This window comes from Esox lucius, chromosome 9 (genome assembly GCF_011004845.1).
Source record: "Esox lucius isolate fEsoLuc1 chromosome 9, fEsoLuc1.pri, whole genome shotgun sequence".
Lineage (NCBI taxonomy): Eukaryota > Metazoa > Chordata > Actinopteri > Esociformes > Esocidae > Esox > Esox lucius.
Genome location: NC_047577.1, coordinates 783818 through 809782, shown reverse-complemented (window position 1 = coordinate 809782; position 25965 = coordinate 783818). Strand labels below are relative to the sequence as shown.

Sequence of the window (25965 nt, the reverse complement as noted above, 5' to 3'; positions counted from 1 at the left end):
ATAAGATTATGTGAAACGTGCCAATAAAGTAACATGCGTCTCTTAATGCAAATTCGAATAAAATAAAACATTTATGTCCACTCTAACCCAGTCTCTTTCTGACCCTTTATCTACAATATATTAATATAAATAAATACAGTGTTCACCCTAAAAATTCTTATGAACCAATTGTAATGTATCTTCGTGTTGGTAATTTTTTTCTTTCTTTGAATCTTATTTTGTTCATACATAACTTACCTAATGCTTTAAGTAAAAGAAAGTTTTGTTCTTTGCCCATTCTAAGGTCACTGTTCCATTCTTGCTTTTCAGGTCTGTTCACTGCATATCAGGTCTGTTCACTGCAAATCAGGTCTGTTCACTGCAAATCAGGTCTGTTCACTGCAAATCAGGTCTGTTCACTGCAAATCAGGTCTGTACACTGCATATCAGGTCTGTACACTGCATATCAAAATATTATTGTTAGTATGGATTAAATCAGTGCTACAAAGGGCAAAAAACTGACTTTTTAAACATGCTGAAGACATGTTTATTAATTCAATTTCACAGCTATTCAAGTCAGTTTATAAACTATTACGATTCTCTTGGACAAAGTTGCATGAGGGCAGGACAACAAGTCGAGCCACAAAAATTATGTATAAATTATAAATAAACATGATATACACAGGAATTAAACATGGCACTACATTATGCAGCAAGACACGTCATTTTGACTACTCAGTGGGTGCATTCATCAGACAGCATCGTGCACAAACCCAAGATCCACAAGCAGGTTTTCTAGTTCAAAAATCAGACTGCAGGTGTGGAAACATTTGTTCAACAGAGAAAGCAGCAGTGTACAGGTCAGTGTCATCAGTGTGCAAAGGGAAATACGCATGTAGAAGACATTTTGATTTTACCCCATCTGTTACAACAGCCCAACTTCTGTCACTAAGGTAATTTTGAAACCATAATCACATGTCTCTGGCCAAGCCCAAGAAGGTCAGTTTCTTAAGCAAAACTCATTCTCAATATTTACTGCCTTTGAACTGTCAGGTGTGATTTCAATTATTGTGATCTAGAGAAACTCACTCTGCACTGAAGACAAACATAAGATTTCTCTCCTGTATGGCTTCTCATCAGATTTCTACTTATCAGAGTATCAGTTCCCAATTTAGTCACAGCTATAAGGTTTCCCTTTGTATGTATTTGTGTAATGTGAAGTTCCTCAAATTTGTGAATCTTCTCCCACATTGATCGCAGATGAGGTTTCTCTTTTGTGTGTTTTTTGGTGTAATACCAGCTGGTATGATGCAGTAAAACGAATCCCACATTGATCACAGATATAAGGCTTCTCTCCTGTGTGTATTCTCCGGTGTCTTGTTAGGGTCCCAGATTGAGTAAATCTTCTCCCACACTGGTCACAGCTATAAGGTTTCTCACCAGCATGTGTTCTCTGGTGTGTTATTAGTCCACATGAGGTTGTAAAGTGTTTTACACAATCAGAGCAGTGGAATGGTTTTTCTCCTGTGTGTGTTCTCTGGTGTACTACAAGCTGGTTTGATGTAGTAAAACTACTCCCACAAACATCACAGCTATAAGGTTTTTCTCCAGTGTGTATTCTCTGGTGTTCAGTCAAAGTCATCAAATGAGTGAATCTCCTCCCACATTGAGCACAGCTATAAGGTTTCTCTCCTGTGTGTATTCTCTGGTGTGTAGTCAGGTGCGCTAATTGCGTGAACCTTCTTCCACATTGACCACAGCTGTAGGGTTTCTCTCCTGTGTGTATTCTCTGGTGTGTAGTCAGGTGTCCGAAATGAGTGAATCTCCTCCCACACTCATCACAGCTGTAAGGCTTCTCACCAGACTCATCTGCATCATCTGATCTGGAGAGGGTCCTTCCTACTTTTTCAGGATCTTGGTGTCGTTGAGGCTCCTCTGAGGTTCCAGGATAGTCACAACGCTCTCCTGTATGAACGAGAAGGTCAGACTGTCAAAGTAGTGAATGTTCAAATGCTTTTACAAACATCCAACCCTATCAACCGTGTCTCATAGCAACGAATTCCAATAGATTCCAAACAGGAAGTCTTGTGGATCATCAGATCATGAAATCCTTGTGGAGGATGGAACTAGGGCTGACCCCATTCAGTGGACTAGTCAAGTGTTTAATCAGCAGGCTGTTATAGATGGCAGTTGCATGACCATATGACAACCTGAACCAGTATCACAAACACCTACTAACACGCAGGGAAAACCCTGTGCCTTGAGTCATGCAACGGTCTGTCTATTTTCACATAAACACAATATCACTATAAATCTTAACATTAAGCTACCTAGGCAATATATTTATAGAATTTATGTAGACTAAATATCCTTCAGGTGCCAAGAGAATTAACTTGAAAGTGCATAAGCAGCCATGGGTTGTTAAATTAAAGTAGGAAAGTAGCCTAACATGATGCTCTACTGCTCTGACATTTACCTGATTACGCCAACGGAACAAAGAAGAGTTAACTGTAGTTAACATTAAGATCCCTCCTAGTAGCTAACACAGACAATACAATATTAAGATCCCTCATAATCCAATGCATATGTTTGCAGTTAGTCAGGGACAAATGGACAATAAATAAGCCTGAGTTAGAGGGGGGAGGACGGGAGAGGAACAAGGCAAATAGAAGGTTGCCACCTTACGTCGACGTCCCTCCTCCTTCCCTCAGGCAGGACATCGCTTCACATCGCATTACTTCTACTGAGTGGTGTGGATGTCTTATTACAAATGCAACTATATGTTGCCCTGGACAACAGTGTCCACTAAATTACAAAAATATAAATGCAAATGAATGCCCCTTAAAAACTACACAGCAACTACAGAGAATGTTTTAAAGACATAACTTACTGGTCTTAACCAAATCTACTCGCTCTTCCTCTGTCTTTTCTTTCAGTGTGACAGTAATCTTCTCTTCCTCATCACTACCATAACGGCATCATCCTCTTCTTTCAGTGTGACAGTAATCTTCTCTTCCTCATCACTACCATAACGGCATCATCCTCTTCTTTTAGTGTGACAGTAATCTTCTCTTCCTCATCACTACCATAACGGCATCATCCTCTTCTTTTAGTGTGACAGTAATCTTCTCTTCCTCATCACTACCATAACGGCATCATCCTCTTCTTTCAGTGTGACAGTAATCTTCTCTTCCTCATCACTACCATAACGGCATCATCCTCTTCTTTCAGTGTGACAGTAATCCTCTCTTCCTCCTTCACTACCAAAACGACGTCATCCTCTTTCACTCAAAAACCATCTTCTGTCACCGTAACGTCTCTCTCTTCTTCTTTTACGAAAATGTTCAACCACAGACCCTGTTTCTGTGTCCAGCAGACCTGCTTTTTAGTGCTGGGAGAATAGTTCAGTGACCTCATGTTCTGGGATGCTAGCTTGCTATCATTAGCGTTTATGCTATTGCATAATAGTCAGCTAGCGGACTAACAACAACGTACATGACATTCATTGTGTTAACTTGTTACACGACGGACGCAGGTTTAAAACATTACTATTTAAGCTTTGATGGCCAACCAGCTACCGAGAAGGCTGCGTAGGTGTTGTGGAAGTCCCCAAATACAGTATTAAACAAGAATTTCATCCAGTTGATTATACGTCACTCTCAAGTAGCAAGGCGTAAAAGACTCGCATCGCAATCTGCTTAAATAATTGTTTCATTGATTAAATCAGTGCTACAACAAAGTGCAGACAAACTGACATTTTCAACATGCTGAAGACATGTTTATTCATTTAATTTCACAGTTATTCAAGTGAGTTTATAAACAATGGCAATTTTCAATGACTTGGACAAAGTTGCAAGAGGGCAGGACAACACGTTGAGCCACAATGATAATGTACAAAATAAACATACAGGAATTAAACATGACACTACACTATGCAGCAAGACATGTACATGTAGGTTCTACGATTCAGTGGATGCATTGACCAGTTAGCAGCTCTGTGTTTTTCAAGCAGTTTGTTGCAATTAAGTGTCAAGTTTAAGGGCCATTTAAGTTCCAGTCATCAGCCGATCCACCCACTGCCTGAGGTTCGCTTGAATAACTCAGATTCTGGAACAGCTTCATGACATTTTGCCACAGAGAAAAGTGAAATTACAGCACCAGAGGTCAGGTTTCATTGTACATTAAATCACCATTGGGGCCTACACTCTTACCGAAATAAAAAACATCTTTCTAGTTTTGTACCCGAAAGCAGATGGATGCACATTTTCTTCTCTGATTATTGCCAACTTACCTCTGCTATCGAGCCAGATGTACTTTTGCCATGTTAGTTCATGTCACAGTTTAATTCTGTTTGCATTCAGACCAAATTAGTCTTGAAGCTTCACAACACATTTTGGCCAATTGCTTGACTTGTTTAAGCTAATACCAAGAGGACGGAATGATAGAAAAGTATATTCAAGTCAACTAGTTTAATGTAGCTACTTGGTTTGGTCATTTAGAAAAAACATCTTTACAAAAAAACTGAAACAAACCAATCAGATTCCGTCACCATGGCCTGTCTCTAAGTGACATCATGCATTGTGTGTTGTACTTTACAAAGGGGAGTCATTATCAGATCACAAATCGATCCTTTAGACCATTCAGACTGATTCCTTTTAACACTCAATTACAGTCAATCATTAATCTTAACTTCCTCAACCCTTCCCATGTAACCCAACAAGGTTCTGCATTCACAATACAAATACTTTACAAACTGAATAAATCACATTCCTATATTGCCTATGCAACAGGCCTACTGTGCCTTTGAAATAGTGTCATACAGTAATCTACTACAATTTAGATTACAGGCTTGACAAATATAATTAGTGTTGCAATAAAAGTGCTCTATGAATGATTTGTTACAATGGTTAAATACATAACCTCAGGTTTTATCAGAGATGTTCTCTAATCATCTCTATGATCCACACTTTGTGGATCTCTTGTGTGTAATTGTTTGTGTTTAACCAGAGGCCTTGAGTTAGAGTATTTCTTCCCACATTGATCACAGCTATAAGGTTTCTCGCCTGTGTGAGTTCTTAGGTGTGAAGCCAGAGATCCACTTTGAGAAAATCTCTTCCCACATTGATCACAGCCATATGGTTTCTCTCCTGTGTGAGTTCTCTGGTGTCTAGTCATGTGTCCCAACTGAGTGAATCTTCTCCCACACCGATCACAGCTATAAGGCCTCTCACCAGTGTGTGTCCGCTGGTGGGATATCAGTCCAAATGAGGTAGTAAAGCTCTTCCCACAATCAGAACAGTGGAATGGTTTTTCTCCTGTGTGTGTTCTCTGGTGTACTACAAGCTGGTTTGATGTAGTAAAACTACTCCCACAAACATCACAGCTATAAGGTTTTTCTCCAGTGTGTATTCTCTGGTGTTCAGTCAAAGTCATCAAATGAGTGAATCTCCTCCCACATTGAGCACAGCTATAAGGTTTCTCTCCTGTGTGTATTCTCTGGTGTGTAGTCAGGTGCGCTAATTGCGTGAACCTTCTTCCACATTGACCACAGCTGTAGGGTTTCTCTCCTTTGTGTATTCTCTGGTGTGTAGTCAGGTGTCCAAAATGAGTGAATCTCCTCCCACACTCATCACAGCTGTAAGGCTTCTCACCAGACTCATCTGCATCATCTGATCTGGAGAGGGTCCTTCCTACTTTGTCAGGATCTTGGTGTCGTTGAGGCTCCTCTGAGGTTCCAGGATAGTCACAACGCTCTCCTGTATGAACGAGAAGGTCAGACTGTCAAAGTAGTGAATGTTCAAATGCTTTTACAAACATCCAACCCTATCAACCGTGTCTCATAGCAACGAATTCCAATAGATTCAGGGGAGTCCAAACAGGAAGTCTTGTGGATCATCAGATCATGAAATCCTTGTGGAGGATGGAACTAGGGCTGACCCCATTCAGTGGACTAGTCAAGTGTTTAATCAGCAGGCTGTTATAGATGGCAGTTGCATGGCCATGTGACAACCTGAACCAGTATCACAAACACCTACTAACACGCAGGGAAAACCCTGTGCCTTGAGTCATGCAACGGTCTGTCTATTTTCACATAAACACAATATCACTATAAATCTTAACATCAAGCTACCTAAGCAATATATTTATAGAATTTATGTAGACTAAATATCCTTCAGGTGCCAAGAGAATTAACTTGAAAGTGCATAAGCAGCCATGGGTTGTTAAATTAATGTAGGAAAGTAGCCTAACATGATGCTCTACTGCTCTGACATTTACCTGATTACGTCAATGGAACAAAGAAGAGTTAACTGTAGTTAACATTAAGATCCCTCCTAGTAGCTAACACAGACAATACAATATTAAGATCCCTCATAATCCAATGCATATGTTTGCAGTTAGTCAGGGACAAATGGACAATAAATAAGCCTGAGTTAGAGGGGGGAGGACGGGAGAGGAACAAGGCAAATAGAAGGTTGCCACCTTACGTCGACGTCCCTCCTCCTTCCCTCAGGCAGGACATCGCTTCACATCGCATTACTTCTACTGAGTGGTGTGGATGTCTTATTACAAATGCAACTATATGTTGCCCTGGACAAGTGTCCACTAAATTACAAAAATATAAATGCAAATGAATGCCCCTTCAAAACTACACAGCAACTACAGAGAATGTTTTAAAGATATAACTTACTGGTCTTAACCAAATCTACTCGCTCTTCCTCTGTCTTTTCTTTCAGTGTGACAGTAATCTTCTCTTCCTCATCACTACCATAACGGCATCATCCTCTTCTTTCAGTGTGACAGTAATCTTCTCTTCCTCATCACTACCATAATGGCATCATCCTCTTCTTTCAGTGTGACAGTAATCTTCTCTTCCTCCTTCAGTACCATAACGGCATCATCCTCTTCTTTCAGTGTGACAGTAATCTTCTCTTCCTCATCACTACCATAACGGCATCATCCTCTTCTTTCAGTGTGACAGGAATCTTCTCTTCCTCCTTCACTACCAAAACGACATCATCCTCTTTCACTCGAAAACCATCTTCTGTCACCGTAACGTCTCTCTCTTCTTTTACGAAAATGTTCAACCACAGACCCTGTTTCTGTGTCCAGCAGACCTGCTTTTTAGTGCTGGGAGAATAGTTCAGTGACCTCATGTTCTGGGATGCTAACTTGCTATCATTAGCGTTTATGCTATTGCATAATAGTCAGCTAGCGGACTAACAACAACGTACATGACATTCATTGTGTTAACTTGTTACACGACGGACGCAGGTTTAAAACATTACTATTTAAGCTTTGATGGCCAACCAGCTACCGAGAAGGCTGCGTAGGTGTTGTGGAAGTCCCCAAATACAGTAATAAACAAGAATTTCATCCAGTTGATTATACGTCACTCTAAAGTAGCAAGGCGTAAAAGACTCGCATCGCAATCTGCTTAAATAATTGTTTCATTGATCAAATCAGTGCTACAACAAAGTGCAGACAAACTGACATTTTCAACATGCTGAAGACATGTTTATTCATTTAATTTCACAGTTATTCAAGTGAGTTTATAAACAATGGCAATTTTCAATGACTTGGACAAAGTTGCAAGAGGGCAGGACAACACGTTGAGCCACAATGATAATGTACAAAATAAACATACAGGAATTAAACATGACACTACACTATGCAGCAAGACATGTACATGTAGGTTCTACGATTCAGTGGATGCATTGACCAGTTAGCAGCTCTGTGTTTTTCAAGCAGTTTGTTGCAATTAAGCGTCAAGTTTAAGGGCCATTTAAGTTCCAGTCATCAGCCGATCCACCCACTGCCTGAGGTTCGCTTGAATAACTCAGATTCTGGAACAGCTTCATGACATTTTGCCACAGAGAAAAGTGAAATTACAGCACCAGAGGTCAGGTTTCATTGTACATTAAATCACCATTGGGGCCTACACTCTTACCGAAATAAAAAACATCTTTCTAGTTTTGTACCCGAAAGCAGATGGATGCACATTTTCTTCTCTGATTATTGCCAACTTACCTCTGCTATCGAGCCAGATGTACTTTTGCCATGTTAGTTCATGTCACAGTTTAATTCTGTTTGCATTCAGACCAAATTAGTCTTGAAGCTTCACAACACATTTTGGCCAATAGTTTGACTTGTTTAAGCTAATACCAAGAGGACGGAATGATAGAAAAGTATATTCAAGTCAACTAGTTTAATGTAGCTACTTGGTTTGGTCATTTAGAAAAAACATCTTTACAAAAAAACTGAAACAAACCAATCAGATTCCGTCACCATGGCCTGTCTTTAAGTGACATCATGCATTGTGTGTTGTACTTTACAAAGGGGAGTCATTATCAGATCACAAATCGATCCTTTAGACCATTCAGACTGATTCCTTTTAACACTCAATTACAGTCAATCATTAATCTTAACTTTCTCAACCCTTCCCATGTAACCCAACAAGGTTCTGCATTCACAATACAAATACTTTACAAACTGAATAAATCACATTCCTATATTGCCTGTGCAACAGGCCTACTGTGCCTTTGAAATAGTGTCATACAGTAATCTACTACAATTTAGATTACAGGCTTGACAAATATAATTAGTGTTGCAATAAAAGTGCTCTATGAATGATTTGTTACAATGGTTAAATACATAACCTCAGGTTTTATCAGAGATGTTCTCTAATCATCTCTATGATCCACACTTTGTGGATCTCTTGTGTGTAATTGTTTGTGTTTAACCAGAGGCCTTGAGTTAGAGTATTTCTTCCCACATTGATCACAGCTATAAGGTTTCTCGCCTGTGTGAGTTCTTAGGTGTGAAGCCAGAGATCCACTTTGAGAAAATCTCTTCCCACATTGATCACAGCCATATGGTTTCTCTCCTGTGTGAGTTCTCTGGTGTCTAGTCATGTGTCCCAACTGAGTGAATCTTCTCCCACACCGATCACAGCTATAAGGCCTCTCACCAGTGTGTGTCCGCTGGTGGGATATCAGTCCAAATGAGGTAGTAAAGCTCTTCCCACAATCAGAACAGTGGAAAGGTTTCTCTCCTGTGTGTCTTCTCTGGTGTATTACCAGCTGGTCTGATGTAGTAAAACTACTCCCACAAACATCACAGCTATATGGTTTCTCTCCAGTGTGAGTTCTCTGATGTGAAGCGAGGGATCCCCTATGAGAAAATCGCTTCCCACATTGACCACAGTTATATGGCTTCTCACCTGTGTGTGTCCGTTGGTGTGATAATAGTCCAAATGAGGTAGCAAAGCTCTTGCAACAGACAGAGCACGCATATGCTTTCTCTCCTGTGTGTATTCTCTTGTGTTCAGTCAGGTGCCCTAACTGAGTGAATCTCTTTCCACAAAGATCACAGCCATATGGTTTCTTTCCTGTGTGAATTCTCAGGTGTAATTTCAATGACTGTGATCTAGAAAAATTCATTCCACACTGAGAGCAGTTGTAAGGTTTCTCTCCTGTATGAATTCTCTGGTGTATTTTAAGTTCTGATAAAAAAATAAAGCTCTTTCCACAGTCAGGACAACAGTGAGGTTTCCTCCCTCTGGGTTTCTGCTGGTGTTTCTTGAGGTGTTCTGATCTGGAGAGACTCTTCTCTGTCTTGTCAGCGTCATGATGTTGTTGAGGTTCCCCAGAGGATCCAGGATAGTCCCATCTCTCTCCTGTGTAAATGACAATGCTTATTTTTAATTGTCTTTCAAAATGAATAAGTGAAGTGAGCAAGAAGTCTTTTTAAGAAAAGGTCACATTTCATCCAACATTAACATTGTGTAATACTTGTGTAGAAAGAAAAAAATATATATTTCGTCCTGGATTGTTACAATATTAAATGGGAAAACATCCATACTTTTTGCAACACACTGTAAACAAGAGATCAATGATATTCTGCAGGGCTGCATGTTCACCATAGAAACATGGTAGACATTGGTCCCTGACACAGATTCAAGGGAAGACCTAATGACATGACATAAGATGACATACACGCATTAATATGTGACATATCACATAGACCCAAAAATATATTAAATAATATTACATGCACACATAACATTATATTACATAGACATTACTACATACATGGATATAGTACATACATACATTAGCTGGGCACAGTTAATCAAAAAGTTTATCTTGATAAGTGTTAATCACTTAAATTGTTAAAAATGTAACGGAAGTTAGCGATAAAAGTTAACGTATATTTTTATTATAACAAAAAGTTATTTGCCCTTAAAAACACCTATAAACATCTAACAAAGTGTGAATAATATGCCTTTTTTGGGGTATTTTGAAGGGCTTGCATTAGATCCCCAAAACTATAGCTTTTTGCTTTACAGTAAAAAAAAAAAAAAGAAGTTTGATTTCATAGTTTTATGTAGATTGGCGACTACAGTCTTCAAGTTGACATAGTGCCTAATTTCTCTTGAATGGTAGAACTTAAAGACTTACAGTTTTTTCCTTGGGAAAGACAGTTCTTCTCTTGTTAACAAAGAAAGTGGAATGGTGATCAAACTTATTGGGCTGTTCAGAGATCGACAACGGAGAACATCTGAGTCATATGTTACCAGACAACCAATAGGACCATATTATTCCACCCCACCGCCACACTCCCTATTCCCCAAAATATTGTTATGTTTTAGAGCAGGAGAAGGGCAAAAATATTTGAAAAAGTAAAAAAACTTAAATGATTAGTATCAAACTAAAATATTTTTATTGATAAAGGGGCTGAAAGAAATAATTATATTTTCATAAAAACACGATAAATTTACATAATGAAATATCTCTCCTTTCGTTCTCCATTTTGTCCATCAGATGTGTGTTTCCAACATTATTATCATTTCAAAGTTTTCATCAGATGATCTATTGGCCCCCAGAGAACAAACGCTCCACTGCAGCACTGGAGGGGCTGACTGTGTTGAACTGGATGAACAAGTCCACCAACACTCACCCAAGAAGGCCGCATCTGTCAGCAAGTCCTTGGAGTTGGTCGAGCCGGGTCCTCTGTCTCCAGCCGGGTCCTCTGTCTCCAGCCGAGTCTTGGCCGTGTCCTCGGTCTCCGGCCGTGTCCTCGGTCTCCGGCCGGGTCCTCGGTCTCCGGCCGGGTCTCCGGCCATGCTTTCTGTCTTCAGTCGGGTCTTGGCCATGTTTTCTGTCTTCAGTCGGGTCTTGTCCTGGTTTTGGGCCTTGAGGAACACATGGCTCCTTCTGCGTCTTTAGCACTGAAGACGTCGTCCTGATCCTCCTTGTTGTTGCTGACTCATTGCCCCCTTTGCCACTGGCAGGGTGTCAGTTGCTGCCCCAAACTAGACAAAGGCTTTCACAAAGTTGCTGCCATTGTCTGTGGTGATCCTGAAATAGAAAGACATTCAAAGTTGTTGATAAAATTACATTAATTGAACATTATTTCTATTTATAAATTACATTAAATTGTAATCTACAATTTATTTTACAAAATGACACAAAATTCTGACACAACAAAATAACTTGCCATGGTAAAGTCCTAGAAAGGCCTAGTACGAGGCAAAGAGTAGTTGGAGCACTCAACAAAACAGGCAGGAATCACTGTGTCAATGTTTTAATCCATAATAGTGTATGTTTAAACAAAAATGACTGACGTTGCGATGCCCAGCTGGCATCACCCCAGAGTCTAGTTCTTCTGTTGAGTAACTCTCCTACCCTTTGTTTGCTGAGGCGTGTGGCCCACCTGAACTCATGTTCTAATACAAATTGTTCATAGAACGAAGACAAATCATCTGATTTTAATATAATAGTAATAATAATAATAACATCGTCAACTATCTAACCTGGTGATTTTGTTCTGAATGTGGAATTCATAGTGGACGTTGACCATGGTCAGCAACATCATAGGTGTGATGGCCTGTCAGTCAAGGTCAGCAACATCATAGGTGTGATGGCCTGTCAGTCAAGGTCAGCAACATCATAGGTGTGATGGCCTGTCAGTCTGATGCACACAACTGCTTGCTGCCTCTGCCTGGTGTTGGGGTCCAACCAGTGGACAGTCATGACAACCAGTGGACAGTCATGACAACCAGTGGACAGTCATGACAACCAGTGGACAGTCATGACAACCAGTGGACAGTCATGACAACCAGTGGACAGTCATGACAACCAGTGGACAGTCATGACAACCAGTGGACAGTCATGCCCAGGTAGCTTTGTTTGTGGGCAGACCAGCAGTCAGCTGTGGTGTTTGAAATTTAAAATAGGTAAAAAGGTAAAAGGTAACATTTAAATTATAGGAATATAATTATAAATATGACAAATTACCTGATCAAGTAATGCTTCATGTCAGTATGCATACTAACATTTCGCCCGCACGGTGTCCTCCATGACATGGAGCTCCTGCTCTTGATAAGCCTCTCAAACGTGTAAGACTCTGCTACATGGAGTAGCAGCATGTTGGCTACGAACAGGCCCACAATCCTTTGATCATCAGCAGCCTGGGGTACGCCACTGCCAGTAGCATTGATGCCAAAGGACTTGCCAATGGTTTTCTGGTGTGCTTTCTTGGCAGAGGGAAGTAAAAACAAACTTCTGGTTCCAGCGACACCGAAGTGCTGCTGGAACCAGAAGAAAACCTCTGCTCTGCTTTTCCATGACAGGAACATGCCTTGACCTTCTCCTCAATCTGTGTGAACTTGGCTGGGTGGGTCCTCTTGATGTGCTGCTTGAGGTTGTTGAGGCTTGTCATGTGCCCCTTGATTGGCACAGATTGCAATTGAAAATCAACTTGTCTTCTTCCTTTGACTTCAACAAGTCATGTCCAGGTGGGGCCAGGGGTTCTGAGCCTGTTCCTGTTGATGTCCAGTGGCGATTTCAGCAGATTCTTGAGATGCCACGATCATAACAGAATAGATAATAATAGAAACTTTCAGAGTTGAGCGTGATCCCTGCATGCCAATGGAGCTTATGTAATATTTTTCCAAGAACTTTGTAACTGTACATTCTAGAAGCTAAATTTTATAAAATGTACCTTACTTCTTGAGTCAAATGACATTCCAATTGTCCTTTTCTGTCAAGACCAGGCGAAGTAAAGTGACGTTGACGTTACTCCATTTTTTGAAGGTCTCGCCCCAACAATGAACAGCCAATCCATTTCACAGATACTAGAGAGTCATTCTTTGTTGGACAATTACAGATGATGTTTACTAAACACAAATAGCTGCTTGCGAGTAGCAAGTAATAATAAGGTTCCTGAGTGTTTTTTTCACTCTTGACCTTCATACTGAAACCTTGAGACTAGCGTGCAATCTTACTACTGAGAAATACATTTTAGACTGAAAATGGCCTCTAGGTTTTCAGCCCAGCAAGCATTGGAGTTGGTCTCGTTCCTTACTCCGGACTGAAACTAAATTTGGCTTAGACTCTAGAGGTTTTTAAAATGTATATTTATTCCGTTTTTGGGTTAGCGGACTTGAGTTAACACAATTTAAATGTAACGGAAGTAAATTAGTCCGATAATGATTGTCATGCAGTTAACTCTAACGTTAAATCGTTAACGAAAATGTTAACTTTGTTAATAAACGATTAACGGATTAATGGTTTGGTGCCTAGCTCAAAAGAAAAAAGGAAGGTTTTGAGTGAGGAACAGAAGTGTTAAAATTAAGAGACCATAGCAAATTGAAAGTTTCTGTTCCTCACTCAAAACTTTCCTTTTCAACTTTATTTGGAAAGGAAAGAAAAAGGTGCAGTTGTCTCTTATTATTTTCCAGGGCTGTATATTATACACATTATTACATTGAAACATTTCATACATTACTCCATATTGCATGATATAAATTACGGAAAACAACAAACAACCGTGTTCTCCGCAAACCAGTTGTTGACGGCCATTAATTATTATTCAACATAAGCGAGCATCGCCTGTACATCGACAGGTAACATAAGCGAGCATCGCCTGTACATCGACAGGTAACATAAGCGAGCATCGCCTGTACATTGACAGGTAACATAAGCGAGCATCGCCTGTACATTGACAGGTAACATAAGCGAGCATCGCCTGTACATCGACAGGTAACATAAGCGAGCATCGCCTGTACATCGACAGGTAACATAAGCGAGCATTGCCTGTACATCGACAGGTAACATAAGCGAGCATCGCCTGTACATCGACAGGTAACATAAGCGAGCATCGCCTGTACATCGACAGGTAACATAAGCGAGCATCGCCAAGCTAGCGTTTCAGCCCACCTAGCTTCTGATGTGCCAATATTTCTATTTGTTTGAAAGTTCATCAGCTGTTACTGTTGATATATATACACAGTTGTCCTGTGCCTGTCACTGTTAATATATACACTCACCTAAAGGATTATTAGGAACACCTGTTCAATTTCTCATTAATGCAATTATCTAATCAACCAATCACATGGCAGTTGCTTCAATGCATTTAGGGGTGTGGTCCTGGCCAAGACAATCTCCTCAACTCCAAACTGAATGTCAGAATGGGAAAGAAAGGTGATTTAAGCAATTTTGAGCGTGGCATGGTTGTTGGTGCCAGGCGGGCCGGTCTGAGTATTTCACAATCTGCTCAGTTACTGGAATTTTCACGCACAAGCATTTCTAAGGTTTACAAAGAATGGTGTAAAAAGGGAAAAACATCTAGTCTGCGGCAGTCCTGTGGGCGAAAATGCCTTGTTGATGCTAGAGGTCAGAGGAGAATGGGCCGACTGATTCAAGCTGATAGAAGAGCAACTTTGACTGAAATAACCACTCGTTACAACCGAGGTGTGCAGCAAAGCATTTGTGAAGCCACAACACGCACAACCTTGAGGCCAATTGAGCATCGTTTAAATGCCACGGTCTACCTGAGCATTGTTTCTGACCATGTCCATCCCTTTATGACCACCATGTACCCATCCTCTGATGGCTACTTCCAGCAGGATAATGCACCATGTCACAAAGCTTGAATCATTTCAAATTGGTTTCTTGAACATGACAATGAGTTCACTGTACTGAAATGGCGCCCACAGTCTCCAGATCTCAACCCAATAGAGCATCTTTGGGATGTGGTGGAACGGGAGCTTTGTGCTCTGGATGTGCATCCCACAAATCTCCATCAACTGCAAGATGCTATCCTATCAATATGGGCCAACATTTCTAAAGAATGCTTTCAGCACCTTGTTGAATCAATGCCAGGTAGAATTAAGTCAGTTCTGAAGGCAAAAGGGGGTCAAACACAGTATTAGTATGGTGTTCCTAATAATCCTTTAGGTGAGTGTATAGTGTCCTGTGTCTGTCACTGTTCACATAAAGTATCTCACGAAAGTGAGTACACCCCTCACATTTTTGTAAATATTTGAATATATCTGTTCATATGACAACAATGAAGAAATTACACTTTGCTACAATGCTAAGTAGTGAGTGTACAGCTTGTAAAAAATAACTCAACACACAGCCATTAATGTCTAAACCGCTGGCAACAAAAGTGAGTACACCCCTAATTGAAAATGTCCACAGATTGATCTTGTGTTAGTGTCTTTCAGTCTCCATTTGCAAATATACATAAAACTGTTATTGTGTTAAAGAGTAATTGGATCTCTGCCTTACCTGCCTTAAAGAGTTCTGACTTTAGATTTCTATCACAGTCCCCGTTGGGAATCAAACCCACAATCCTGGCAATGCAAGCGCATTTTTTCAACTTTGAGTTGATATTCCCTGGTGGAGTAATCCCGGGCTAGCAAACCTATTTTCAGTTTATACTATAACAGACTTGCATAGAAAACTGGCGCGATGGCTGAACACATTATTTAGATTAGCGGTGATGATTGCGTACCATTTAATTTAATTTGAACATTATATGCATTGCAATAGACTGGTCAGAATTTACATAGTAATGGAAGTTCTGACTGTTATCTTGGTTACTTCACACTGCTTACACGTGTACCTTATGACTTTGGGAATTTTCGGAAAAGCGAGATGTAGGTTTGCATTAGAACTTTAGATGCGTGTGGCTTCTAATGAAAACGTTAGATTCTCCCTACCCTTTAAAAACAAACTGTTCCCCTCGTGTTTAGTTTTGTGTCGTTACTCACCGGTGTTAATCAGGTGTGCCGTATCATTTTCCTCTTTTTTCAATTTAAAAGTAATTTCCGCGTCACCCTCCTCTTTCACCCTGAACAGGGCTTCCTCTTCTTTCGGTGAAAAAACCTCACCCGTTTCCATTTTTACAGTCACAGCCTCCTCTTCCTTCTCCTCTTTGACTATGTTCAGTCCCAGGTCGTCTTTCAACGCCCAGCAGACCTCTTCTTTAGCAGGGGGAGTGTAGTTCATGGTCCCGGGATGTTAGCTAGTTAGTGCTAATTTGACCAGCTGACTAATAACAACGTAAATAGAAAATTAAATAAACGAAATAAATAATTAAATGGGTCAGAGTAACACAATAGGTTACGTACACGAAAGCCTTTAAATTCTGTACTGCCTCGACTAGCAAAGCCCGAGGTGGTTCTGCGGAAGTTGTTGTTTTTGAAGGAACGTCTAGTCCACTAGATTATACGTCACACTGGTAGCGGTGCCCTCACTCCGGTATCAACCTCGTCCTCTACTGACTACCGTGTGTAACGCATAGACTGTAAAAATAAGGTGTAACGCAGTAAAACGTAAAACGTTTTCAGACGAAATTATACATTAAAATCATCAGATAAAATCTACAATCAATTCACATTTAAATATATATATATATTTTTTTTTAAGACTGGGATTTATTATGAGTGATCTGAATAATTCACAATACATTTACTTTTTAATGCGTAATACATTATTTCCTAAAAAAGGTCTCCACAAATCCATGGCAGAGTAGTAATAATTGCAGAATGTGGTTTTGCATTGTCTTGCTCAGAGGTGTCAAACCGGTTCCACGGAGGGCCGAGTGTCTGCAGGTTTTTGCTCTCACCTTGTACTTGATTAATTAATTAGGTCACTAATTGGTTAGGTTCTACCCTCACCTGGTTGTTTAGGTCTGAACTGGGAACCAATTTAAAGGAAAACCCAAAAACCTGCAGACACATGGCCCTCAGTGGAACCGGTTTGAGACCTCTGGTCTTGTGGAAATAAGCAAGGCCTTCCCTGAAAAAGATGTAATCTGGATGGCAGCATACAATGGATATAAAAAGTCTACACACCCCAGTTAAAATGCCAGGTTCTTGTGATGTAAAAGAATGAGACAAAGATAAATCATGTCAGAATTCTTTAATGTGACCTTTAACATGAACAATTCAATTGAAAAACAAACTGAAATCTTTGAGGGGGAAAATGGTCCTGGGGAGACCCGCGCACTCTGCTACGTGGGGTTCCCATGGGCAGAGTTTCGGTTCGGGTCCCGGTGTTTACAGACGTGTCCCTCACGTGCTGGGGCGGAACGTGCCGGTCGTACTCAGTCAGAGGGGTGTGCATAACCCTTCTTCAGTGTCTCGTCCAACCAGCCGGCAGTGTGCATAGCCGACGCCACTCTGAGTTAAACAGAGAGAGCAGGCGAGCACGCAGCTGTGGAGCTGTGGCCAGCCATTGACTGCCTCCTCGGCCCCTGACCGCCGCAGGGGGGGGCCGTCTGCAAACAGCCAAGGGAGAGGAAGATGCATGCGTCACCTGGGCCGAGCTGTCAATCTCCCTATCCATTATAGCTGTAACCATGGAGATAGAGGCTCCAGCAGGGGGCGAAGCCGAGTACAGCCGGCCTGATATCTCAGCTGGGCGAGCGGAAAACTCCTCCTCGCCCAACAGAACCCTGCCCGGGCTCCCACACCCGCCAGCCACCCCAGCGGCAGCAGGCAGGGAAGCCACAGACTTATGGAGTTGGAGACCACCGCGCTCCGCCAGAGACTGAGGGCAGGAAGACCGCTCACTAAATCTACACCTGGAGCAATGTCGCTCCAGGTGCTCAGGCCCGGGACCAGGGAAGTCGCCAGGGCGGGGTCCTGGGGCGGGGTGCCCCTGCTCAGCGTCTCCAGCCGTCCCTCCACCGTGGTGAAGGCCAGGTGGGAGTTGACCGGGCCCCGGGTCATGAAGGGAGATGGCAGCGAAGAAGTCCTGCTTCACTGCCGGGGGGTCGACACTCCGGTCCTTCGGGGGGCGACCTCCTCCTCCGAAGAGGAAGAGTCGGAACAACTCCGCACCCGCTCAGCCGAGCGAGGGAGAACAGTTCCAGAGGTGGGCGGAGCCGACCCCTCAGCCTCCGACCCCGACTCCTGGAAGGAGTCCTCCTCGGAGAGGAGAGAGGACGTCAGAGAGAGGGACCTCCTCAGCGAAATATGCCAGCCTGTCCATCCTCACCAGTAAAGGGAGGACGGCACAGGAGGTGCACACTGGCTCCTCGAAGGCCGGGCGCCGGCTAGCAGAGACTCCCGCGGTTGAAGGAGGTGAAGCCATCCTTGGCTTGTTGGAAATCAATGAAGACTGCATGTTAAACCATTATCGTGAAGAAAAAAGGGAGAGAGAGCAGAGTATGACGACCTCTTTTATAGCGATGGGGCAGATGGCCATGAGAGGTGTGATTTGCATATTTACATTTTCAGTGACTGCCTATTTGCAGAGGGGTAAACCAATATGAGCGAAGCATCTATGGGCAAAGCTTCAGGATATAGAACATAGCATTATCAAGTTTAAAGTGATTTTGTTTGTGGTATGATGTTAGTTAACATAGCATTGTCAAGTTTAAAGTGATTTTGTTTGTAGTATGATGTTAGTTAACATAGCATTGTCAAGTTTAAAGTGATTTTGTTTGTGGTATGATGTTAGTTAACATAGCATTATCAAGTTTAAAGTGATTTTGTTTGTGGTATGATGTTAGTTAACATAGCATTGTCAAGTTTAAAGTGATTTTGTTTGTGGTATGATGTTAGTTAACATAGCATTGTCAAGTTTAAAGTGATTTTGTTTGTGGTATGATGTTAGTTAACATAGCATTATCAAGTTTAAAGTGATTTTGTTTGTGGTATGATGTTAGTTAACATAGCATTATCAAGTTTAAAGTGATTTTGTTTGTGGTATGATGTTAGTTAACATAGCATTGTCAAGTTTAAAGTGATTTTGTTTGTGGTATGATGTTAGTTAACATAGCATTGTCAAGTTTAAAGTGATTTTGTTTGTGGTATGATGTTAGTTAACATAGCATTGTCAAGTTTAAAGTGATTTTGTTTGTGGTATGATGTTAGTTAACATAGCATTATCAAGTTTAAAGTGATTTTGTTTGTGGTATGATGTTAGTTAACATAGCATTGTCAAGTTTAAAGTGATTTTGTTTGTGGTATGATGTTAGTTAACATAGCATTGTCAAGTTTAAAGTGATTTTGTTTGTGGTATGATGTTAGTTAACATAGCATTATCAAGTTTAAAGTGATTTTGTTTGTGGTATGATGTTAGTTAACATAGCATTATCAAGTTTAAAGTCAATGTGTTAGCCGTGTAATGTAAGTTGACTAATATTAGCAAGCTGGAGCTGAAAGCTTAATTTAGCTACAAGTTTAGCCAATATCATCCTTCTGTTTGTTGAACAAGAATTCAGTACAACTGACCCCACTAGCAGCGCATGTCTTTAGCAATGATGCAAAATTAAGGAAATTATAAGAATACATTTATTATACAAAAATGCTTTAATAAAAAAATATCACTCATTGTCAGTGTTGGGGAAACCATTCACAAAAATATAGTTCACCAAACTACCAAACACTTCAAACAGGAAGGAGTTAAGCTACTCTAAAGCTAGTTACAGTTGACTTAAATAAGTGCAAAAAAAACACTTCCATTTGACACATGCTTATCTGTCACCTTGTACACATAAATAAAAACCTACTTAATTATCATCTTTATTATTACCTACCTGGCTAGACCACAGCATTGCAAAACGTAACAACTGAAACATTACAGAGATTTTAGTCCAGTTGAACTACCACCAAGCTACAGCAAAATGTAGTTAAATTGCTAATTACTACTGATTGTTTCAATATAATGTTTGTAGTCTGTTATAGAAAAGCTATTTTACATGTACCTACAACAGTGCAGCCATACACCTTAATTTATTTTTTAATGACCTTCCTTTTATGACTTTCTTTGTACAACTGCTTCATACTACTCAGTTCATGTGTTAGGGATCATTCAAGACTCGCAGGATTGCCTGTGTGTATTTTCTGATGTTTCATGAGAACCCTTGAATCAGAGTATCTCTTCCCACATTGATCACAGCTATAAGGTTTCTCTCCAGTGTGTGTTCTCTGATGTAAACGTAAATGAGCTGACCTAACAAAACTCTTCCCACAGTTGGCACAGTGGTAAGGCCTCTCTCCAGTGTGTGTTTGCTTGTGTGTTGTCAGGTGACCCAGCTGAGTGAATCTCCTTCCACACTGATCACAGCTGTAGGGTTTCTCTCCCGTGTGTGTTCTCTGGTGTTTTATCAGTTCAGTTGAGGTAGCAAAGCGTTTGCCACAGTCAGAACAATGGTATGCTTTCTCTCCTGTGTGTGTTCTCTTGTGTATAGTCAGGTGTATTGACTGGGTGAATCTCTTTCCACAAAGATCACAGCTACAAGGCTTCTCTCCTGTGTGAGTTCTCAGGTGTGACTTCAGGCTGCTTTGTGTTGTAAAATTTTTCCCACATTGATTGCAGCTGTAAGGCTTCTCTCCAGTGTGTACTCGCTGGTGGACTAACAGCTGATCTGATCTAGTAAAGCTTTTCCCACACACATCACAGCTACAAGGTTTTTCTCCTGTGTGGGTTCTCTGGTGTAAATTCAGCTGGCCTGATGTAGCAAAACCTTTCCCACATTGATCACAAACATATGGTTTCTCTCCTGTATGAATTCTCAAGTGAGATTTCAATGATTGCGATCTAGAGAATTTCATTCCACACTGAGAGCAGCTATATGGTTTCTCTCCTGTGTGAATTGTCAAGTGTGATTTCAATGATTGTGATCTAGAAAAACAAATTCCACACTGAGAGCAACCATAAGGTTTCTCTCCTGTATGGCTTCTCAGGTGGATTTTAAGGTCTGTTGCAGATAGTAAACTTTTCCCACAGTCAGAGCAGCGATGAAGTTTCTTTCCTGTGTGTTTCTGCTGGGGTTTCTTGAGCGTCTCTTGCTTGTTAGCATCATGATGTTGTTGGGGTTTCCCAGATGATCCACAACAGTCATGTCTCTCTTCTATGTGAATGACAAAGTCAGATAATTAATTCATGACAAAGGTTAGAAAAACGCAGCAACAAAACCCCAAAAAGATCAAGCACTCTTAAAATCTTCAACCCTCAGAATCCAGCTGTTCTCTAGGTTCTAATTCTATGAGGGAGTATTTCCTAGACCCTGTGCATCGGGTTCTTGTTACTCTTTGGGATTTTAGGTTGGGTATCTGTATAAGCACTTTGTAACAACTGCTTATGTAAAAAAGGATACAAAATAAAATAAATGTAATTGACTGAACCTCCGCTTTACTTAGGTTGGTAGGCTGTTCCCTGGTATACCACGATTAGAGCCTCCTAATGAAAGTCTCTTTTCCCTGGTATACCACAATTAGAGCCTCCTAATGAAAGTCTCTTTTCCCTGCCCTATCAGGATTAGAGCCTCCTAATTAAAGTCTCTGTTCCCTGGACTAACAGGATTAGAGCCTCCTAATTAAAGTCTCTGTTCCCTGGACTACCAGGATTAGAGCCTCCTAATTAAAGTCTCTGTTCCCTGGACTACCAGGATTAGAGCCTCCTAATTAAAGGCTCTTTTCCCTGGACTAACAGGATTAGAGCCTCCTAATTAAAGGCTCTTTTCCCTGGACTAACAGGATTAGAGCCTCCTAATTAAAGTCTCAGTTCCCTGGACTACCAGGATTAGAGCATCCTAATTAAAGGCTCTTTTCCCTGGTCTACCAGACTTAGAGCTTCTAGATGGAAGTTTCTTGGGGGACCTTTGGGTGATGGTGATATTGATGGGGACCTTGGGGTGATGGGGATACTGATGGGGACCATGGGGTGATGGGGACCTTGGGGTGATGGGGATACTGATGGGGACCTTGGGGTGATGGGGACCATACGGTGAAAGTGATCTTGATGGGCACCTTGGGGTGATGGGGATACTGATGGGGACCATGGGGTGATGGGGACCTTGGGGTGATGGGGATACTGATGGGGACCTTGGGGTGATGGGGATACTGATTGGGACCATGGGGTGATGGGGATATTGATGGGGACCATGGGTTGATAGTGATCTTAATGGGGACCTTGGGGTGATGGGGATCCTGATGGGGAACTTACAGCCACGCAGTAAAGTCAAAATGTGGCCCTGTGTGGGGCGGCTAGATACAGTGTCCTTGACTCTGTATGCCTTGGTAGAGTTTATACCTGCCTTGTGCTGCTGGGTAGACTTTATAACTACATGTGTGCTGATTGGTAGAGTTCATATCTGGCCCTGTGCTGATTGGTAGAGTTCATACCTGCCCCTGTGCAGATTGGTAGAGTTCATACCTGCCCCTGTGCTGATTGGTAGAGTTCATACCTGCCCCTGTGCTGATTGGTAGAGTTCATACCTGCCCCTGTGCTGATTGGTAGAGTTCATACCTGCCCCTGTGCTGATTGGTAGAGTTCATACCTGCCCCTGTGCTGATTGGTAGAGTTCATACCTGCCCCTGTGCTGATTGGTAGAGTTCATACCTGCCCCTGTGCTGATTGGTAGAGTTCATACCTGCCCCTGTGCTGATTGGTAGAGTTCATACCTGCCCCTGTGCTGATTGGTAGAGTTCATACCTGCCCCTGTGCTGATTGGTAGAGTTCATACCTGCCCCTGTGCTGATTGGTAGAGTTGAGTTTATACCTCAGCTGTGTTGATTGGTAGAGTTCTTACCTATTGGTATTATTTCAGTGTTTCCTGCACTGAAATTCTTCAGCTAGTTTCTGTTTAAAATGTACCTGTTAGCAAAGGCGACAGATTACTACAGTATAATCAGTATCAAACTAGCGAAAGGCATTAAGTCCTCATTTCTCCTCAAGTGGTGTTGGCTTCGTTACCAGGGTCATCATCACACACACAAAAAAAATGCACCCGTCAAAATGTATTTTAAGTTGTTGTCACACTATGAAAAAAAAACTAAACTGTCTTGGCTTGGTCCAAGCACATGCGCGACCGTTTAACAAGCGGTTATAAAAAAATATAAATAAATTGCCCCTCTAACCGAGAACAATTACATGCTTCGGGAAATGGCTTCATTTGGAAATTATGTTTTAAAGACGTGGGTGCTCGTGGTGACTTTTGCGTGAAACAGCCCTCACTTACTGGCGTTTAACAAATCATGCTCCTCATCATCTTCCTCGTCCTCTTCTTTCAGTGTAACAGTGATCTCACCTTCCTTCACTTCATAATCGACTTCCTCTTTCTCACCCGCGTCCCCATTACCTCCATCTTCTGTCACTCTAAGTTCTTTCTCTTCTTCTTTCACGACAATATTCAGCCAAAGACCCTCTTTATTTGTCCAGCTGACCTCTTCTTCAGCATGGGCAGAATAGTTCATTGCGCTCATGTTGAGGTTAGCCTGTTTGCTACCATTAGCAAATGGATTAGTTCCAACTCAGCCAGTCAGCAAGCTGACTAATAACAAGATCGTAAATATGTCATTAGAAAAGAAAACTAACTTGACGACGGACATGCGTTCAAAACACAGTTGCTAAATTACATGAACGCTTCTTAAAAGCTTTACCTTTCGGTAATGTTGGCTGACAAGCAATAATGTTGCATACTAGCAGTTCTTCTTCAAGCGTCGCGTCCCCTTGATTATACGTCACACATTGGAAGCATCAAATGAACCATCCACATCGCCTTCTGCTGACAGGAATGTTTAACGTGTCTGCGGATTTACTGTAGGCCGGGATTCTAATATTTTCTCTGTTTTCCTTCCATGTGGCTTTGACCATGTTCTATTTATCTTTGGCCCTGTGTCTTTATCTTGTACAACACAACCAAACACCTGACTCTGAAAACTAAATTCTATAATAATAGTTTTATAATAATAAATATCATGTCCCACACATATCCCATTCAAGAATATACAGTAGATGTATTGTAGAATGTCCATAGAACCAAGATTCTAAGAGCAGTAAAGGTATCTAATTAACATTTACTCTAATTTATTTTACATTTAACTGGTGTATGGACCATGGGGTATTTCAACTGGTGTATGACAGAACAACAGTTTGACAATATTAGGTGTTTCAATGTATAATACAGAATATGAGGATTTATTAGTAGATTATGTTTTTGGCACTCCAAAGAATATGAATATGTTTTGGGCCATTTTACTGTTCTACACACCTTGAAACATTTCAGTCCAACATTGGGCTTGTGACGGTTATATTTGCAGATCGGACCATGTGAGTCACGTCCAGTATGACCCTATAAAACTGGTTGGCAACCAGATTGGACGTATAGTCCAATAACTAGTGTATGTTGTTGTTTTAGCATCGTCTTAATTCAACGTCCGAACACCAAACTCTAAGCTGACATATACTGAAGCGTCAATCCATGAGAGAGGACACATTCTCATCGGTTGTGAATTCAAAAGAAAATCCATCGGTACTACAATAATATTGATGCTGGATTTGGCCCGCCTGGTCTTTGGCTGACTGGTGCTTATTACTGGGCTGCTCGAGTTGAAGGGTTAGACCTACACTGGAATGTGAAGCTAACTGAAAATGAAAACCCATTCTTTTCACGGTACACCGTTCTGTGTAGCTGGACACTAACCTCCTCCTGAAGCACACTTAGCATGACATGGCGGTTTAGGGAAGATGTGATGAAGCCAACATAATGTGTTGTTGGATTGGGACCAAATCAAGTGTGATTTTAACGGCTATGAGGTTTGTCTAAAGGGCTCCCTGTCCTGGTCAGAAGCAGTGCACTAAACAGGGACAGGGTGTCATTTGGGACAGCCTCTGGGTGCTGTGACGGTAATGAGGAACCACCATCCTCATGTGAATGAGGATGGTAGTTTGAACAATGTCTGTAGTTTGAAACAGTCTGAACAATGTCATTACCTGCAGCGACTCCTTCATCTCCTTTAACCCTAACCCATCCTCATGGGAATGGTAAAACAGTCTGAACAAATTCATTACTTACCACGACTCCTTCATCTCCTTTAACCCTAACCCATCCTCATGGGAATGGTAAAACAGTCTGAACAAATTCATTACTTACCGCGACTCTTTCATCTCCTTTAACCCTAACCCATCCTCATGGGAATGGTAAAACAGTCTGAACAAATTCATTACCTGCAGCGACTCCTTCATCTGCCTCTGTCCCGTTAAAAGCAGTTTCCAGCTCAGCGTTTTAAAGCAGAGCAGCCTGCCCCCCCGCCAAGCTCACTAAGTCTGTCTGTCTCTCCCTGTATGACACAGGAAATGCCGCGAGGACCTAATGTAGGTCCAATGGCTACCCTCATCCTCTCTCTCACCCCCCCCCACACACAGACATGCTTATACTCTCTCTAATCCACACACACACACACACACACACACACGCTTATACTCTCTCTCACCCCCCCACACACACACACATGCTTATACTCTCTCTTACCCCCCCCCCCCCCCCCCACACACACACATGCCCCCTGCACAAAGGAAATACATGTGTGTCTTGTTACCCGTTTCTATTAGAGAGGGAGGGGGAGAGGGAGGGTGAGGGGAGAGGGGAGAGGGGAGAGGGTGAGGGGAGAGGGTGAGGGGAGAGGGAGGGGGAGAAGGAGGGGGAGAGGGAGGGGTGAGTAAGTGAGAGAGAAAAAAATGGGCAGGGACATTCCAGGCTTTTCTTCTTCTCTCCAGGACGTTTGGTAGGAGGTGCTGGAAGAAGGGCCAGTAGCGTTCATTGATAGTGGCCTAGGAAGAAAAAAGGGAAAAGGAGGTTTTCTTTTGGCTTGGTGTGTCCGCGTCTTGGAAGGATTAGAGATCCTGGTCACGATTATACACGGATCCCCCCTGAACTCTGACCTGCGTCTGTGCATGG

General features: G+C 41.7%; 3 protein-coding genes across 7 annotated transcripts; all 3 read right to left on the bottom strand.

Moving 5' to 3' along the window:
- Positions 1–682: 682 nt before the first annotated feature.
- On the bottom strand, positions 683–2248 carry LOC117594902 (zinc finger protein 180-like). Its single transcript, XM_034294427.1, has 2 exons — positions 2215–2248; positions 683–1944 (listed from the first exon to the last, which is right to left on the bottom strand). Exons 1-2 carry the CDS (start codon positions 2246–2248, stop codon positions 1205–1207), a joined length of 774 nt encoding a protein of 257 aa, XP_034150318.1. The 3' UTR covers positions 683–1204.
- A 1503-nt stretch (positions 2249–3751) lies between these two features.
- On the bottom strand, positions 3752–16470 carry LOC105030088 (zinc finger protein 501). 5 transcript variants are annotated; one of them, XM_034294382.1, is made up of 3 exons: positions 16043–16130; positions 10939–11339; positions 7321–9655 (listed from the first exon to the last, which is right to left on the bottom strand). In XM_034294382.1, the coding sequence occupies exons 2-3, from the start codon at positions 11132–11134 to the stop codon at positions 8661–8663; spliced, it is 1191 nt and encodes a 396-aa protein (XP_034150273.1). In that variant the 5' UTR covers positions 11135–11339; positions 16043–16130; the 3' UTR covers positions 7321–8660. The 5 variants fall into 5 exon arrangements, with proteins under 5 accessions (XP_019905163.2, XP_034150273.1, XP_034150272.1 ...); XM_034294381.1 differs by lacking the exon at positions 16043–16130 and adding an exon at positions 12279–13636; XM_034294383.1 differs by lacking the exon at positions 16043–16130 and adding an exon at positions 11795–12267.
- Positions 16471–19598: 3128 nt separating this feature from the next.
- LOC105030075 (gastrula zinc finger protein XlCGF28.1-like) lies at positions 19599–23822 on the bottom strand. The gene is made up of 2 exons (XM_010903735.3): positions 23248–23822; positions 19599–21138 (listed from the first exon to the last, which is right to left on the bottom strand). The coding sequence occupies exons 1-2, from the start codon at positions 23489–23491 to the stop codon at positions 20093–20095; spliced, it is 1290 nt and encodes a 429-aa protein (XP_010902037.2). The 5' UTR covers positions 23492–23822; the 3' UTR covers positions 19599–20092.
- Positions 23823–25965: the final 2143 nt, after the last annotated feature.